This window comes from Aspergillus uvarum, assembly GCF_003184745.1.
Source record: "Aspergillus uvarum CBS 121591 unplaced genomic scaffold BO82scaffold_43, whole genome shotgun sequence".
In the NCBI taxonomy this organism is placed as follows: Eukaryota; Fungi; Ascomycota; class Eurotiomycetes; order Eurotiales; family Aspergillaceae; genus Aspergillus; species Aspergillus uvarum.
Window position 1 is genome coordinate 18,593 of NW_020291340.1, and position 17,752 is coordinate 36,344.

At 54.1% G+C, this 17,752-nt stretch overlaps 5 protein-coding genes across 5 annotated transcripts; 4 read left to right on the forward strand and 1 right to left on the reverse strand.

The window, feature by feature from the left end:
- Positions 1-2,345: 2,345 nt before the first annotated feature.
- BO82DRAFT_356097 (MDR family MFS transporter) lies at positions 2,346-4,517 on the reverse strand. Its single transcript, XM_025635624.1, has 4 exons — positions 4,245-4,517; positions 3,814-4,151; positions 3,298-3,757; positions 2,346-3,238 (listed from the first exon to the last, which is right to left on the reverse strand). The coding sequence occupies exons 1-4, from the start codon at positions 4,482-4,484 to the stop codon at positions 2,516-2,518; spliced, it is 1,761 nt and encodes a 586-aa protein (XP_025489861.1). The 5' UTR covers positions 4,485-4,517; the 3' UTR covers positions 2,346-2,515.
- Positions 4,518-6,243: 1,726 nt separating this feature from the next.
- Positions 6,244-9,025, forward strand: BO82DRAFT_356100 (RING finger and CHY zinc finger domain-containing protein). The gene is made up of 3 exons (XM_025635625.1): positions 6,244-7,544; positions 7,600-7,964; positions 8,014-9,025. The coding sequence occupies exons 1-3, from the start codon at positions 6,321-6,323 to the stop codon at positions 8,609-8,611; spliced, it is 2,187 nt and encodes a 728-aa protein (XP_025489862.1). The 5' UTR covers positions 6,244-6,320; the 3' UTR covers positions 8,612-9,025.
- Positions 9,026-9,236: 211 nt separating this feature from the next.
- Positions 9,237-12,897, forward strand: BO82DRAFT_356102 (IQ calmodulin-binding motif domain protein). Its single transcript, XM_025635626.1, has one exon. It carries the CDS (start codon positions 9,677-9,679, stop codon positions 12,644-12,646), a length of 2,970 nt encoding a protein of 989 aa, XP_025489863.1. The 5' UTR covers positions 9,237-9,676; the 3' UTR covers positions 12,647-12,897.
- A 526-nt stretch (positions 12,898-13,423) lies between these two features.
- On the forward strand, positions 13,424-15,640 carry BO82DRAFT_376146 (uncharacterized protein; the record flags this gene model as incomplete). The annotated part of the gene is made up of 7 exons (XM_025637511.1): positions 13,424-13,637; positions 13,714-13,773; positions 13,853-14,559; positions 14,624-14,949; positions 15,010-15,400; positions 15,437-15,443; positions 15,513-15,640. The coding sequence occupies 7 exons, from the start codon at positions 13,424-13,426 to the stop codon at positions 15,638-15,640; spliced, it is 1,833 nt and encodes a 610-aa protein (XP_025489864.1).
- A 533-nt stretch (positions 15,641-16,173) lies between these two features.
- On the forward strand, positions 16,174-17,670 carry cia1 (iron-sulfur cluster assembly protein CIA1). Its single transcript, XM_025632508.1, has 3 exons — positions 16,174-16,968; positions 17,035-17,313; positions 17,362-17,670. Exons 1-3 carry the CDS (start codon positions 16,219-16,221, stop codon positions 17,554-17,556), a joined length of 1,224 nt encoding a protein of 407 aa, XP_025489865.1. The 5' UTR covers positions 16,174-16,218; the 3' UTR covers positions 17,557-17,670.
- Positions 17,671-17,752: the final 82 nt, after the last annotated feature.

Consider the following 17,752-nt stretch of genomic DNA (forward strand, 5'->3'; position numbering starts at 1 on the left):
TGTACTGGTTGCCGTGACCGAGTGGTCAGCATGATGTGAGGTATGAATAAGCTTGGTAGCAGACGTGTGCACTGCCACAGTGGAAGATGCATGGCCTGCTTTGACAGAGCGTGTCACGGATCTAGACGCGGTCTCTTTAGCGGTTGTAGGATTGTGCCCCGCTTCCACGGGGGTTGTGATAGACTTGGATGCTGTATCGACTCGGGTCGAAGAGGCATGGTTCAGATCTGCAGTGCTTGTGACAGACTTGGTGGCCGTCTCAGGCTTGCTCGTAGACCCGTGCTCTGCCTCAGTAGATCTAGTGATTGACTTGGAAGCTGTTTCTTTTGTAGAAGAAGAGTGCTGGACTGCAAGAGTGGACGTTCTAGAGGTCGTAGTGGATGACGATGTTGACTTTGAACTGATTGCGGTGGCTGAGTGTTCGGCCTCGGGGGTTTTAGTGGATACAGAAGTTGTGGTCTTGCTAGTGGTGGAGGGACTGGTGGTAGTAGATGAAGTCGAGGTGATGGTAGAAGCATGTGAAGCGGTGGTGCTCGTAGTGGTGGTCGTGGTTGACGTCGTGGTGGAAGAAGCGGTTGTCTTTGAGCTGGAGGTGGTCGTATGCTTCTGCTCGGTCGTGGTCGTAGTGGTGGTCGTATGGGTGGTCGTTGTCGACTTTGCGGTTGTCGACTCCTCTTTCTTGGTAGTCGTCGTCTTCTCCTGCTCTGCCTTTGTAGTGGTGTCTTTGCTGCCGCTGTGCCCCCATATAGTACTACCGCTGCTGCTGCTAGACTTGTGCTTCCTACGCTGCAGGACATAGGCCAAGCCATGTCTGGCAACATTCTTGCGAGGATCCGGGTATTCCACAATATCTCCCACTGTCGCAATAGGCTCATAAGATTCGACTGAGTTGGCAATTGGATCGGCCGCCAGGGCTCCGGTAACGACACCACTGGCCCAGAGGGCCAGCAAGAAGGTTTTCCTGAGCATAATTCAGATCTTGCGCGTGCGATGAGGCTATCTGGGATTGGCCTGCTCTGGGTCTCTTGCGAGCCTTTTATCCCTCATCTTGATCGATATATGCATTCGAAGGCCCTTCCTTGCCCACGGTTTCAGACAATCCAACAACACATCGGACTTTGAGATGCTGTAGAGACATCGTGGCCCCTCAACTAAGGTATCACCATCGAGTAGGTATGGTAATAGTGCAAGAAGTGATTGGGGGCTGAAGCTCGAAGGACAAGCTCATTACCAGGAAAGGAAAGGTGAGATGGAGGAGAGATGAAGCTCTGCCCAGTGCCCACCGCCCCCACGAGCGACGTTTGCTTACTTCCTAACTCGCAGCCAACATCGACTTCCCTCCTTCGCCCCCAACTTGACCCACCAATTCATTTGCTGCAGGACCATTGCACTGCCGCCATCGTGCTCACAGTATTCTCGCCGGGGATTCCGGTTCGTCCGTTCATTGTTCCTGCTGCAAAGCTAAGATCTGATCAATGAACTGACATGAGTAGGCTAACAGGTCTCAACTTGAGTCTCTACTATCCACTGTGAGCCGAAATACTGACTGACGGTGACACAATGGCGATACTGAGTCCTTGATCTCCATGCCCCACAGCAGAGTCTACCATCGAGACATGCAACAATCCAATCCTTGTAATTACTTCTAATCCAGCATTTGACCAACAGGCTTGGCGATATAATGATCCTCAACGGTTGAGTATTCATGATTACTTATATTCTTGGTTGGGGAGTGACGCGCGCTGACCATGGTTTCATATTCACCCTGGCAGTTCGCATCTGAGATGAAACATACTTGTCTCTCGTTCGCTCATCCTTAGACCAAAGGCCCTGAATCTTTTTAGTCCTGCCGAGTTATACGAAGTGACCATTAGGAATGCGACTTGGATGGCGAACTGCCATCATCGGATGTTCTCCAGGCATATCAGCCCCCAAATGTCAGGAGTGCCCTGCCTGCTCAAGATTTAGCCCATCTCTCCGGGACCTGAATGATCGGTCCAGAGTTTGTTCCTGCGGTCCTGGCGGATGCTACATTGTCAGGCAACCAACCCCAATGAGCAGCAAACGTTCCACGAGGGCGTTTCAGTACTGGGCTGTCATGCCGGCTTCCGTGAGTTGCGTTTCTATGGTCGAGTGGCCTTGCGAGAGTGTCTTAAGAAGTGGCCGGCGCTAGCCCTCGAACACATTTCACAACTATGTTGCCGATTCGCTCCTGTCATCAGCTCTCTGGGGTTGCGTTGGCACCCAAACGCCTTTCGTTCCTACCAGTATGAGAGGCGCCACCATCACTTTCAGACCTCCGATGGCCCCTCTTTTTGTAACCTTGAATGGAATGGAAACGGTTCCGTCAATTGGGTTCTATTAATTTTATGACAGCTCGGACTTGACAAGGCTATTGGATGATGCTCAATCACGATACCCATATACAAATGCAACAATGCAAGCTATGTACTGAATCATCGGCAAAAGGCAACCCTTTTTGTACAGGCATCTCCGACGGCATTCACAGTGCCCACTATGAGCTGGTCGACTCCTTCTCCTTCAGTCCAGTCTTGGTCTCCACATGCTCCTGACTGAGATGCTGCCGGGTGATGAACATGCTGGCAATAAAACCAACAGCCGCCACACACGCATACAGGATCCATATATTACGAAGACTCCAGGCATAGGCGGATTTTATCGCCTGGCGTTGATCTGCATCCTGAACAGCAGAGATGATCACCACATTGGACGCAGCTTCCGACCCCGAGAACTCATCCAAATATGACGACGACAAGCCTGCGGCGCGGAGATCTCCCTGTCGCATTTCCATACTGTTCTGGAACACGACACCACCCAGCACCACCGACATGGCCATCGCCACGTTGCGGATGAATCCAAATGTTGCGGTCGCGCTTGCAGTGTCCCGCTGCGAGACGTTGCTCTGTAGAGCAAGGAGGGGCGGGAAGAAGAGCAGGCCGCATCCCATGCCGGTTACAATCTGGTATCCAATAATCTTACCCAGCGATGAAGTGGTGTCCAGATTGATGAATAGCCCGACACCGAGAACAACGAGGGTAGTTCCCGCCCAGACGATCTCCAGGTATCGGCCAGTGCCATGGATGAACAAACCAGCAAACAGACTGAGGGCGGCTTCTGTGAGCACGAATGGGAGAATCATAAGTCCAGAGTGGAAGGGAGTCGCTTCTTTTGCTGACTGGAAATAGGTCGGGAGATAGTACTCCGATCCGAGGAAAGCCTGATCACCTGGATGTTAGGAAGTGGCCTACAAGGTGAGAGGATACAGGTCAGACTCACAAAGCCGTGGGTGAACGCGACCAGAAAGCAGGCAACATTGGATCTGTTGTGAAAGACACCCAGTGGCATGAGCGGATACTTGGCCAAGCGCTTCTCACTATAAATAAAGGCGACCGACATCAAGGCGCCAAATACGATAAGACAAATCACCTTTGGCGACCCCCAGGGGAAGGTGGCTCCTCCGAAATCTAGCCCCAAGAGAAGCAAGATGATGAGGGCAAGCATGGAGAAGCTACCCCACCAATCGACTGCCTTGATGCCGGCCAGTACTGGCGTCCTAGGGTTGTGAATGTCCAAGAAGAAGAAAAGCAGCACAAATGCCGTTCCACAGACTGGGAGGTTGATCCAGAAAATCCATCGCCAGGAGACAGATTGAGTGAAAGCACCACCGACAAGAGGGCCCATGGCCCCCGCAATAGCCCAAATAAACTCAATGAGCCCCATGAAAAGGCTGCGAAGTCTGTTCGGAGGTTAGCATTCATCATTCTGGAGTGCGGGTATGCACCGGTCTCATACCGAACACTAAACAAGTCAGAGATAGTGATGGTGATCAACTGAATGAGTCCACCACCAGCTATACCTTGTAAGCCACGACCCGCGATCAACATGGGCATGTCAACCGCAGTAGCACAGATGATTGATGCGCCAAAGAACAGGGCAACGGCAGTGAGCAGAACGGGCTTTCGTCCCCAGATATCGGAGAGATTGGCCCAGATATTAGAACTAGCCGCATTGGCCAGGAGATATGCACCGCCGATCCAGACATAGCCCGACGCGGAGTGCAGTTCTGACGAGATGGTGGGGGTTGCCGTAGCCACGATGGTCTGGTCTAGGGCTGAGATGAAAAGAGCAAGCTTGATTATGCGCGTATCAGCAAGGGCTTATCAGTTGGGCTCTCTAACAAAAACTTTGGCTGGAACGCGCATGCTTTGGCTGCGGAGACATACCGAAAGAGCAATCATGGTCGCAAAGATCTTCCAGTTGCTGCGAGTCGCCGGGGTATCCTGACCCGATTCGAGTCTCTGGATCTCCGACTGCGAAGTGCCTGGTTCTGGACCATGGCTCAATAATTGTTCGTTATTGTCCGAAACGCCCGAGCCGTGCGTCTTTGCAGTCGCAGGTTGAGACGGAGACGAGGACGCTTCCATCTCGATCGGGACGGAACTCTGCTGAGCAACGGCGCCCATAATGAAGGACTATGAATCAATATTGAACACGGGCCTCTATTCTGATGCTAGAGGAGAAACAGTTCAAACGACAGGAAGGAATTGGAGAGAAATCTGGGTTGAGTCAAAGCGGTTTGTTCTGTTTGTCTTTTTTCCCATTCTTGGCTCGGAAGACATCCCGAGGTCCTTACAGAGTGATTACCATTGATATCGCATCGGATTTGACTAATGATGCATCAGAAAATGATCATTCAAAAAAAAGGGTCATCCACTATTGATGAGTCTACCACTTTAGATAAATGTAGGTCATCGTATCACTAACACATTGATCCGGCTATTCTGGCCTAAATCTTGGTATGAGGAATACCGTCTCGGAACCAGAACCGTTCACCATGTATATACTTGGCAGCAAACTTGGGATTGACCTTTGCTTTTGTTTAGTGATATGTGCTCAACACCGTGTATTTTGGATACTATCTCCTCTCATTCGTGGTATCAAACGCGAGAAATGACCCCTTGCTCGCCTTTTTGTAGAACAGCATTGGTCCACAGGGCGGTATGGTATGGCACGCAAACTATGTATTACCCTCAACCAAGTATCGCCATCGGCACAAACCATTCGACTAACTGCAGGGAGCTGCCGCTTGCCACCACCAGTCATGACTCAATTAGAGGCTGCGAATGCCAGCCCATATGGTCGAGCTATATGACCTGGCAGCTTCTGACATCATGCCTGATTTCCTCCCGGGGGGGCGCCGTGGAACCTGCTCCAAGGCGCATCAGGGGATATTTCTGGATAGAGTAGGTCGTTCATGACATGTAATGCAGCTTCTCTCGAAGACATATAACCATATCCCGCTTCCGAAGCTAATTCTTGAAGAGTGATTTCAGCCCAGTCTAGACCTCTCTTATAAGAATGAAAACCACTGGTAGATAGCTCAGTGAAATATATACGATTGAAGATGTTCGCTTCCTACAAATCAGCATGGTTGTTATTACTCAAGTATCCAACAGGAGGTCAATTCTCAGCGAGTATCTGTGTAAGTGCATGCCCGCGTGAGCTGCTGATTTGAAGACGGTTCGATGGTTCGCCAACCTTTTAAGCTACCATAGTATGAGATCTTGATATGGGGTCGATCGAAACAGCGTAAGTGGTGCAGAAGGCAAAATAAATGGGGGCTTATAGTATTGTCGAGTGTGCTGCTGCTCGAATATCAAAGAATGAAACTGAATTGAATACCCAAAGGCTAGCATAGAACATTGGCAATTGTTATACACAGTAGGCAAAGTGATGGGAGCACAGAGGACTGCATTATCACATGCTTGATGAACTGCCGACGGGCACGAATAACGCTAAGCCCGATATGGGAAGTAACCATGAAAATGGGACCGAGCTAGACCCAATGTAGGAAGCTCTCACTTTTGCGCAGAGCATTGGCCGATCGCCTCTCGCGGGCTCAGTCCACCAAATCCCCAACTCAGCAAATACAACTCAAGATCTGGCCAACACCAAGGGTTTGAGTCTTGCATTGAATGCTTGACATAACACTTCACAGGCATACACCAACGCGATTACGAACGTGTGCAGTTATTATCTAACACCCCATTGTCAAGACAAGAACGACTCTCAGGTTTCAACGTCATAGCGGCTGACGAAGCGATTACCATCCGAGATCGAATCACTTCCTCCCTCCGATCCCTCCCTCTCCCATCCGTTTTCGGTCTTGCTGCTTTTACCTTGCCCACCTTATCCTAGGCATCCCAAGCCTTTTCTGGAGTAGCTCCCTTCTCCAATTATTCTATCTCTTATCTTTCCTTTATGCTTTTGTCTGCATCTGATGCTGTTTGCTCTACTCCATGAGCGGGCTCCTCTCCTCTTTGTTGATTGAACCCGTCGTTCGGCAGGCCCGTCGCCTCTCACAACAGACCACTCCACCACCATCCTCCGACTCCCTCGCAGCTGAAAAAGATCGTGCCTCATCCGTGGCCAGTAATGGCACCGAACTTTCTCAGAGTGCGGTCATGATTGATTCAGCGAACCCGGTAGATCTGCCAACTGCCGGAGATGCGGGGTCTGAAGATGGTCGCCATGTCACATCCACTCCGCCTTCGAACAGCTCGCCGAGTCGAGTTTCTCGTGGACCAGAACACCGATTTCCCGCTGGATGGACAATCAACGCAAGTCCTGCCGGCGTATCACAGAATCTCTCTCCCCAGATGCCGCGCACAAATTCCCTGGCCAGCCCACAGCAGACCGTTTCAGCTCGAACTAGGCAAGATGTCTTCCAACCCTCAAGTCCACACTCGCAGACCCCGGAGCAGGCATTGAGTAACATTGTTGGGACGGACGAGTCCGGTCCTGCGGCACTTCCAGAGGATGACGGAATGGGTGCTCTACGCAGCCGGATCCATGCGATTCGAGATTTGGGCTATAGCAACACAGACCAGGCACGCATGATCCACGCACTGATGACCGAGAAATACAATCTCCACCGGGTTGACTCTGCCGACCAAAGTACTACCAGGAGTCCGACGCCTCTCACTCCGCAGAGTCCGAAGCAGGACGAATCTGCTCGCCGATGGAGCATCATATCCTTGGAGCGGTCGCTATTACCTTCGTCCTCCACTCCTGCCAAGAGTGAGATCTCCTATAACCTGACGCCGGAAGATCTGGTGCCGACATATGCACCAAAGCCAGAACTAGAATCCCCTGCCTGTGAGGTTGACGATCTGGACCTCGAAGAGGTGGAGGAAGTCTTTCTTGGCTGCCCACATTATAAGACAAACGTCAAGGCGCAGTGTTTTGACTGCAACAAATGGTACACATGCCGGTTCTGCCATGACGAGGTCGAGGAGCACCGTATGGACCGGCCGAAAACAGAGCACATGCTTTGCATGCTGTGTGGGGAAGCCCAGCCTGCAACACAATCCTGCAGGAAGTGCGGCGAACAAGGGGCGCAGTATTACTGTGATATCTGTAAGCTTTGGGATAACGACGCCAACAAGAGTATATATCACTGCGGTGATTGTGGCATCTGCCGCATTGGTAAAGGTCTGGGGAAAGACTTCTTCCATTGCAAGGTGAGCAGACCTATAAGTCCAGCTGAGCATTGCTGGGAAGCTAACCAAAACCTAGACATGTAGTGTCTGCCTTCCTATCTCTATCGAGAAAACTCACCGATGCATTGAGCGATCCACGCAATGCGATTGCCCCATTTGCGGAGACTATATGTTTACTTCCCCGGAGACTGTAGTATTCATGCGTTGTGGCCACAGCATTCACCAACGGTGTCTTTCCGAATATTCCAAGACTTCGTACCGCTGCCCGATCTGCAGCAAAACCATCACCAACATGGAGTCTACATTCCGAAATCTGGATCGCACAATTGAAAGCCAACCTATGCCGGCCGAATTCAAGGACACCAAGGCTCTGGTTTATTGCAACGACTGCAGTGCGAAGTCTGTCGTGAGATATCATTGGCTGGGACTGAGATGTGATCTGTGAGTCTTGATGCTTCTCTATGCCTATCTAAAATCTAATGAGATACAGGTGTGAATCGTACAATACCGCACAGATTCGTCTGGTTCGAGGCAACGCTTCAGACCCTTCTGCCCTGGAGAGTGATAGCGAAGGAATTTCGACACCGCGAGCCAGGTCTTCCTCGCATGGCGCCGATGAGAGCGGTCTGCCTGCGTTCGAGTCGCTGCGTATCGACACTAGCTCAGTTCCCGGGCCCGACTCTCGGCTTTCTGTCCCCATGTCTGCCGATCCGAGTCGGCAATTCGCCTCCTACAGCTTGACTCGTGATCGTGCTGTGTCGCCTGTCATCAGAAACTACTTTGGCATACCGCCTGACCGCGATTCGGAGCGGTCGCAGTCGACTTCCTTCTTCAGCGGCCTCACATTTGGTGGCGTCGGCGGTGGCGGAGGAGGGAACGAAAATGGTGGTGAACTTCGATTGTGGGGCACCAAGTTCAAGTACAGTTATGGTTTCCTCGGGCGGGAAGCCGAGTCCGTCGACGGCGCGTCTGATGCCGATGTCGAAGAAGACGAAGGTGACGGAGCCTCAGGGAACAGCGGCTCTGAGGACGGCAGCGACGGGGAAGAGGATGATGACGAGGGTATTGATATTTTTGGCCACCGCTGAGCGTGCTACCCACAACTCCTGCAACGGCATGAAATAGGCTTGCCTATTTCCCGATGCGGATACTTCCTGACTTTGGCCACAAGCCGCTGACCTCGTTCGCATAATCGAAAAGGGACGACCGACAAACTACATTAGCGAAGACGAAAGTTGGCTGGACCAACTAAGTGACTTGTATGATATCTTGCCATGGATCTGGTGGGCGTCTAGTGATGCATGACTCGGACTGCAAACTCGCTTGTTTCTTACGGATGATACATTTTGCATTTATATTCGGCGTCTGAGTTGCAGGGACGAGGATATGGTTAAAATGTTGGTACTTGCGATGCATTGAATGACACATCTCGCATGCATGAGGGAGAGGCATAGTCTAGATTTTTTATTGATTTCAAGCATTCAACTACTACTAATCCTGCGACCCTCTCTGTCTCTTCTGTACACATTCCTGTATAATAAGTTCTAACCAGCTAGCTGCTTCCTGCAGATGCTGTGCTGCAGCTGCATTGTAAATCGGGATTAGTCAGCCGGGCTGGATGCGGCGCCTTCGACGGGCTTCATTCTTCTTCCGGCCTGATGACGACGAAAGGTGAAATACACTCCCTCCCCTGGTCGATCCCATGATGGACGCCCTGGAAAGCCATGTTTTCTATCTCCCTGGCTTATCTCTCGTATCATACATACTCCCCGGCTGATTTCGTGACTGGTCGCCTTGCTTAGCTTCTGCCTGACCTCCTCGACATTGTTGCCCTTGTCCCAACTACCGTTCCCTCACTCTGACAAACACTTAGACTTACACCCACACTTTCACTTTCACTTTCACTTTCACTTTCTACTAGTTTCAACACTCCAACCAAACTCTCCTGCTGAAACGGAGCACGGATCTCCTCCCAGGGATGCTCCGAACTGCAGCCTGATCCGTTCTGAACGAATTCCCAACTCTCCTTCTATCTACAATACAGGGGTCATCCACGGAACCTGCGTATCTACCCGATCCCGTCTCGTCATCGCCCTCTCATATCTCGATATCTCGGTTAACACCCCCGCTTCCCGTGGAATCGTCCGCAGAATATGATCCGTCGCAACTCCGACATCGACGTCCAACTCTCCGATGCGGCTCCCCCTCCCTCCGTCGAATCCGAACCCCCGACAGAAGCAGATGTCGAGATGATGTCTGATGAGCCAACACTACCCTTGAACCTGCCCACCCACCTCGCCGCTCGCTTTGCTCGCAAGCCGAGCGTCGTTCGCCGCTCCTCCGCTGCCTCCTCCCGCCGCAGCTCGATCTCCTCCCTGAACGGGCCCGCCCATGGCGCGTCCTCGACCGAACACGTAGCGCATCACCTCCGACGGACCTCCATTCTCGAGAGTCGCAAGGCCCGACTCGCGGACCGCGCCTTGCACGCAGAGAAAGTCAGGCTCCGGGCTGCCTTGGCGAAAGCGGCGACCCGGAACCTGCAGCGGGAGGAGCGAGCTCTGGCTGCCCAGCAGGCCCGGGAGCGGCTTTTGGCGGAGATCACAGCCAAGTGCGAGGAGGAAGTCCGGCGGGCGAAGAAGAAAGCCGAAGACAACCGGGAGCGCAAGGCCGCCGAACACGCTCGACTCCGCTTGGAAATTGCGGAGAAGTTCGCCGAGGCGGAGAAGCGCCGGGCGCTCTACCAGCAGACCCAGCGGCGCCACCGCACGAGCAGTCTGCCCTCGACTGGCGACGAGAAGAGGATGCCCAAGCTCAACGCTCAGGCAGTCACCCGGGATGCCGCCGCTCGGATCATCCAGCGGGTCTGGAGAACCTATCATGCGAAGATGGTCATGCGTGGTTTCCTGGCTCTCGACCTGACTACCGATCATATTCGAGAGAAGGATTTCGAGGAGGTTGGTGTCCTATTGTCGAATGAGCGGGTGTTGGAGGCGACGGCCCGGGTCCTTCGGCTGTGTGGCCTGCAGGATATGGAAAGCGGCACAATGGGTGGACGGGGTGCGGTGCGCACGTTTCTCAGCAGTTACTTGATTGTGACCCATCCTACTGAGGTCTTGAGCAGCAACGGGGAGCAGGAGCAAGACCTGATTGCGAAAGCGCGGGAGCTCCTCGCCGCGTTCGAGCTGGTGACCCCTCTGCTCTCCTCGGGGTGCTGTTCTCCCGCGGCCATCTCCACCGAGCTGCAGGCTCTATGTGAGGCCTATAATGTCTTCTTCTCTGCGTTTCACGCATGGAAGTCTCACGATTCCAGTGTCCTCATTGAGATCATGTTGGCTCAGTTTATCGAACTGGAGTTAATCTGGCAGACAGTTAAGAATGATCGTGCCGGCGGCGTCGCAGAGGATTATCGTCAAGGAATTCGGCAGAATCAGATCTTGCTCCTCGCTAGGCTGAAACGATTGGCAGGCGCTGATAAGGCCATGGAAATGGTGCGGAATGCCCTGAAGAAGGCAAAGCGCGAGAAGAAGCGGACCGCGTCCAAGCAAGCCATCCCTCGATCGGCGGAGGTCGCAACCTCTTCAACGGAAGCCCTCACAGAGAGCGTTGCTTCCCCTATCAGTGAGACTTTCAACACCGTGGACAGTGGGGTGCTGCATGAGCTAGACCGGCAGCGTGTTTCTCCCCACGAGCGATTCACTCGGATGCTGACAGCACTGCCGGAGAATCGAGCTCTGGTGCACGAGCTCTTGATCAACAAGGAATTCCGGATTGACGAGAAACAGTACACCGAGCCACGCAAGCGAATCATGAAACACATGTGTGAGATGATGCGTAAGGACGTTGAAGCTGGCCTGGAGACAAACTGGACCGTGGCCATGGCTACGGTGATCCAAGACCGTTTGCTTCGCTCACTGCGGCCAGGGAATTCGCTGCATGTGCTGATCAGCGAGGTGCTTGACCCCAAGTTGGTGGAAAGCCAGTGCAGGGCCGGCGCCTTCTCCTACGACAGCTTCTTCAATTTCATGAATACCATTTTACCCAAGCTTTGCGCTCCGTACCGTGATCCGGTTGTCAAGGCATTTGCCGAGGACACGTCGGGAGACGCCATTGACCGACTTGCCCGACTAATGGGCATCATCGACCTCCTCTCCCTTGATCACACCAACTTCATGATTCAGGTTGCAGCTCCCCAACTGATCCAGGAGGCTCCCGGGTATGAGCAGAGGACCTTCGAGAAGGGTCTTCAAGATGGCACTCAGAGCTTGGGGAAGACGCAGCGCTTTTGGCGAACGCACCGCAAGATCATTGCAGATGAGATGCGCAAGCGTGATCCGGAGAACGTGCACGGGGAGCCACGACCGCCAAGCGCCAAGGTCTATGCGCAGGGGATTGTGGATCTGGTGATGAGCAACGCGCCTGTCTCCGAAGAGCTCATTCCGGAGACCCTGGAGCTGGATCGTCAGCGACTTGCGCGATTACATGCCCGGGCGTTCCGGATCGTTGCCACCGCTTCGATTCTCCTGACGGCCAAGAACCTGTTGAAGCGCGACGTGCGATCTCAATGGAAAGCGGAAGCGGACCGGATCCTGTCCTTGGACTTTAATGAGATCCAGCCGGACCGGGTTCAATCCATCCTGGAATCCACTCATCCGATGCCACCCAATGCCAGTGCGCAGCTGGCCGCAACCATCCGCCGCGTTCTGGTGCCCGTTGCTACCGCCTGCGCCGCCGCCCACACTGAGGGAGAAGGTACCCAACCAGCCGTGGAGATCCAGGTCGAGTCGACGGTCTCGTCCGCGGCCTCGTACACGTCGGATGGCGCCAGCTCCGCGACGGCGGCGACGAGCGGCAGCGGCAACGGCACCTCCGGCTTCGCCGATCCGGTGGCCCGACTGATCCTCTCGCGCCTGCGCGCCCACATCCTGTCGCGGCTCAGCGCATCCAGCGCCAGCGAACGCGTGCGGGCCACGACGACGGCCAGCCAGAGTCTGGCCGGGGCGGGCATGCCCGAGTTCGTGACGGAGGTGGGCCAGTTGACGGACGAGATGGAGAAGATGCGCGAGGTGGATTGGCTGTGTCATGGGATGGTGTATGAGCGCATTCTGGGCGATGGCAACGCTTGAATCGTATAAGATTGTCATTGTTAGGGTCTAGGTTGGTGGGCTTGGCTTGGCTTTGGTCTATTAGGGATACTACTTCTACTTGTCTAGGTACAGGACTTTGGAACAGACTGAGATTACTTAATTCCTTCTGTGCGAATTGCTTCATAGTCATGAACCATGTGAACTTGATTCATTCCATATTTTGATATCATGCGGTACGGAGTGCTAGTCTATTGTACCATCTCTAAGATAGCGAATATTGTTTGTAGAAGGAGGAAGAAAGATCGTCATAGAATCCTCTTTTACGACATTCAATAAAGTAAGAATACTTCACATTGACATAGTAGACGGATTTAGATACAAGAGACTACTGGTCAACCATAACCAAAGAAGCGGGTTGCCCGGCGTCTGCAAGGGTCGATAACCCGGGGTCGCCCCATGAGACAAACAGAAGATATTAACCACTGCATGTTGTATCGAGAGAGGTTGGACCGATGCAGACAAAAACTTGTTGCTGTGCATTTCGCAAAGCAAAGATTGTGGAGGCGTGCCACTGCTACGTAAGTAACTGTTTGTATTGAACTGTATCTTCCCGCGGACGACAAACAAAGAACGATGAGTCTGGAATATTGGTGGTGTACTGTATGTACACAGCAGACCAACACCGCTTTTCTTTGTTACTTCCTGAACGGTGGGTTCTCTCTCTCGCGCCGCTGTGAATTGCCGACAACGCGTGCGCGAGAGACTTTTCGGTGACTCGCTACTCGCTACTCGGTACACGAGTTGTACAACTTAAAAATGGCGAAGACACCACGGCAATCACCGATGATTTCACCTTGCTCCGATCCAGTGACTGCTGCCTCCATGAAGACCCTACTTCTCACCATGGGGCCATGCGGTGTACGAGATTGCCACTGTGCCTCGGGCTCGAGCACCTCCAAGCTGGATGGGTTGTCTAGTGCCGTGGCGTGTGACAGATGTTCTCACCCTTTAAGCGATCATGATAGTTACTGTTAGCTCTTGGTGTTCTCTATGGGCGAGCCTTACTGGGTGTATACTGACGCGGAGAACACATACACACACTCTAGATCCGCCCGGTTCTTCAGGCCCTGCGAGCCCACGACCTGCACTGGTGACTGAGCCGCTTGGTGAGTTTAGGTTACTCTCTGGATTTTGAGATCGAGGTCGAAGGCGAAGTCAAAGGAACATGGATAACCCGTTGCACAGGCATCGAGTCCCACATTATCATGCGACCCCAGTTCATCGACGAGCTGATCGCCCGGTTGAACCGCTACCATCTGATCCGCGTCAACGGGACGCCGGCGTCGGGCAAGACCTCGATGACGCGGGTGCTGGCCAACGAGTTGCTCGCCCGCTACCCGCAGACCCCCGTGTATCTGCTGTGCGGCTGGGAGTGGGACGACGTGCGGATCGCGGGCGGCTGGGCGCTCTATCTGCAGCAACAGCTGGGGACGCATGGCCATCGGCTCATCACGCATCCCGGCTTCTTGCTGCTGGATGAGGCGCAGCAGACCTACTGGGACACGCAGCTCTGGACGGACCTGTTCAAGTCCATCACCGGCAGCAGTGCCGTGAAGATCGTGGTGTTCACGTGCTATGGCTCGACCGGCTCCGAGCCCGGGGGTGCGACGACGATGCGAGAGCTCCCCGGGAAGACACCGATGGTCTTTCAACCGCAACAGCAGATCTCGCTCCGGCCGGAGGAGACCGAAGAGACATCCCCGCGCTGGAAGCCGGTGGGCTTGCTGCTCGACGAGACCGAGGCCCACGAGATCTTGGATCGATATGTGCCGAACACCGTGTCTGACGGGGCGAACATCTTGACCAAGGAGTTGAAGCATGGCTTGTTCCTGGTTAGTGGGGGACACGCGGGCTTGCTGGTGTCCCTCGCCGACGCCCTGGAATTGATACCGGTAAGTCTGGCCTTGCGGGACATGAAACTCTTGGGGGCTAACCTTATTGTTTTATGTGTGACAGGAGATCTATGCTCTGATCAGGAAACGCCAGCCACTCGACTGGACGACAGTAAGCCAGGGACTCTTTGGCGATTGCCGACGATTGTTCGGCATCATTCAGCACCTCCCATTTGCTCGGGGGTTGCCCAAACAACGCGTGGTGCAGCAATCCGCTTACTCGAGTGTCTTCAACAACGCCATCGTGTACGATGGGACTCTGGAGTCGAGCTATGCCGACAGCCCTGATCAACAGCGGGCTCTGCAGGCGATCTGGAAGGAAGGATGGCTTCATGCGAGGATTGTGCTGGGAGAGACACGCTATGTGTTTCCTACCCAGATCCATCGATGGTTCGAGTCTCCTTGTCTATGATTACTTCGCCATAGGTTGGCTAAGGGTATTGGCTCCAGGTATTGTCAGTGCCTTTTCTTCCGCGACGACGCACCGGCCAAAGAACTGGCCTATCGATCCCCACTGGAGATGGCTACCGAAGCCATTCGCCATTTCGACCCGCACCAGCTGTCGCACACTGCGCGCACGCTGGAAGATCAATACCAGAAGGAGTTCTACCGCTGTCTCTTCCCGCTCCTCCTCGAGTACCAGATCGCGATGTCGCCGGAGTATCTCATCAAGAAAACGGCGGGTCTCCGGAGCGGCAGGATCGACTTCCTGGTCGAGCAGAAGAAGTGGGGATTGGAGCTGATGCGCGACGGCGACCGGATCACACAGCACATGCGACGCTTCGAGGAAGACGGCCCGTACTTTGCGATGATCAGGGAAGGGCTGATGCGGGATTACATTGTGCTGAATTTCACCCAGACCTGACCACGCAGGAAGTATCCAGGTAATACTTGACCTTTCCCGTCATACCCGAAGACAAGAAATAGTTTTGAGTCTGACATAGCTTCACTAGGATCCCGCGGCCACCTGTATCATGTGGTCTTCTCCGAGGACTGCCGCAACGTCCAGATCCTGGACGCCTCGGATCTGAGTGAAGTCGTTGCTTTTGTGCTGGTCGAGAACGCAAGTTTCTTCCGCTAGATAGCCTAGTACTTGGTTTTCGTCCTGGTTTTCGGGCCTACTTTGATAGCAAAATGCCCTTTGGGTAATGTCCCTTTGTTTGGTCTTATATGATGCGCGTGTATTGGCGCCGCATGAGTATCAAGTAGGGCAGGCAGTCTTGTGGCCTTCTCATCTCCCCTCCTTGGGCGGTAGGCACAGATAGCAAGCATTGATTTCGTTTGTCCAAATGAGCACTGCACAATTAGTCAGTGCCATGGTCAAGAATTTGACTGACATGAAGTTCAGGCCTCACAGAAGTTGTGTAGTTCGTTACTTTTCCACAATTCCATCAGTATGAAGTAAATGCAGCCAGTCGAAAGAGGCAGGCGGTAAGAGAGTAGACTTACCCCTACCTTACGCTGCATGAGTTACGTACCGCCTCCCCCGCCGCCACCGTAGCAATCGGCAGATTTCCAGCTTCGCTCAGTTCTTCAGACAACGCCATTGCAATCAGAACCATCCCTCTCCCACTACAACCCCTAACCCTCACCCTAACCTACCTCCTCTGATACCGAAAAAAAAAAAAAACAACAACCGAAAGCAACAGCGCAAGCAAAATGCCGAACCCCCCCACCCCCCCACCATACACCCTCACCCCGCTCGCAACACTGGACCCCCCCTCGCAAGAGCGCACCTGGCAAACGGCCCCGCACCCGCGCCTCCCCATCGTCGCGACCTGCAGCGCCGACAAGACCATCCGGATCTACTCGCTCACCAATTTTCGGTTGTTGTCGACCATCACCGGCGGCCACAAGCGCAGCGTGCGCACCGCGGCGTGGAAGCCGCACGTCACGGGAGAGAGCGTGCTGGCCAGCGGGTCCTTCGATGCGACGGCGGGGATCTGGCGGCGGTGGGATAACTACACCTCCTCCCAAATCCAATCGCAATCACAGGGGAATGAGGATGGGGACGCAGCGTGGGGAACATCCCCCGCCCACCCCGACCCATCCGAGGACATCCCCGAGGCGGAAGACGACGACGAGGAATGGCGCTTCGCCGTGCTCCTGGACGGCCACGACAGCGAGGTCAAATCCGTAGCGTGGTCCGCCTCCGGCCTGCTGCTGGCGACCTGCTCGCGCGACAAATCCATCTGGATCTGGGAGGATTTGGACGACGGGGACAATAACTTCGAGACCGTCGCGGTCATGCAGGAGCACGAGGGCGACGTCAAGTGCGTCGCGTGGCATCCGGCGGAGGAGTGCTTGGTCAGTGGCAGTTACGATGATACGATCCGCGTGTGGCGCGAGGATCTGGATGATTGGGGCCAGGTGGCTTGTTTGCGGGGGCATGGGGGCACGGTTTGGGGGGTCGAGTTTGAGGGTCCCCAAGAAGGAGGGGATGGGGATGGGGAGGGGGAGGATGGGGTGCGGAAGTACAGGACGTTGTCGGGGCCCAGGATTATCTCGTGCTCGGATGATCGCTCCGTCAGGGTGTGGCGGCGGCAGCCGAAGTTGGGCATGACGACGGAGTTGGGCCCGGGGAACATGCCGAGTATTATTCGGCCGACGGGGTTGGATGAGGTCTGGGAGGAGGAGGCTGTTTTGCCCGCGGTGCATGATTTGGCCGTCTATTCGGTGGCTTGGAGTCGGAGGACGGGCTTGGTGGCTTCGGTTGGGGCGGATGGGAGGGTCGTGGTTTATGAGGAGAGGCGGGTGGATGCACCAGTCAAAGAGGGTGGGGAGGGGGGGGAAGATCCCGAGGCCTCGCTGTCGTTGCTCCCCCCGACGGAATGGGTGGTCGTTGCACTCCTCAATGGGGCGCATGGCATCTACGAGATCAATCATGTAGCGTGGGCGAAGCGCGCGGATCGGGGTCGCGATCCCTCCAAGGAGGAGGAGGTCCTGATCACCACGGCTGATGATGGCAGTGTCAAGGTGTGGACGGTGCAGCAGTGATCGGTGCATGTGTCATAGGTCATAGGTATAGACTTCGAGTATAGAGAAAAGTCTCTGCTAAGAGCATAGATCCTCCCAGCTATACAGCACAGTGAAAGCACAAAAGAACAGTCCTAAGCTCCAATACATTAACTCCAGTATGTCCACAAAGAATCCATTATCGACCCCAAAACAAACACCAACAGGGACAATCAAG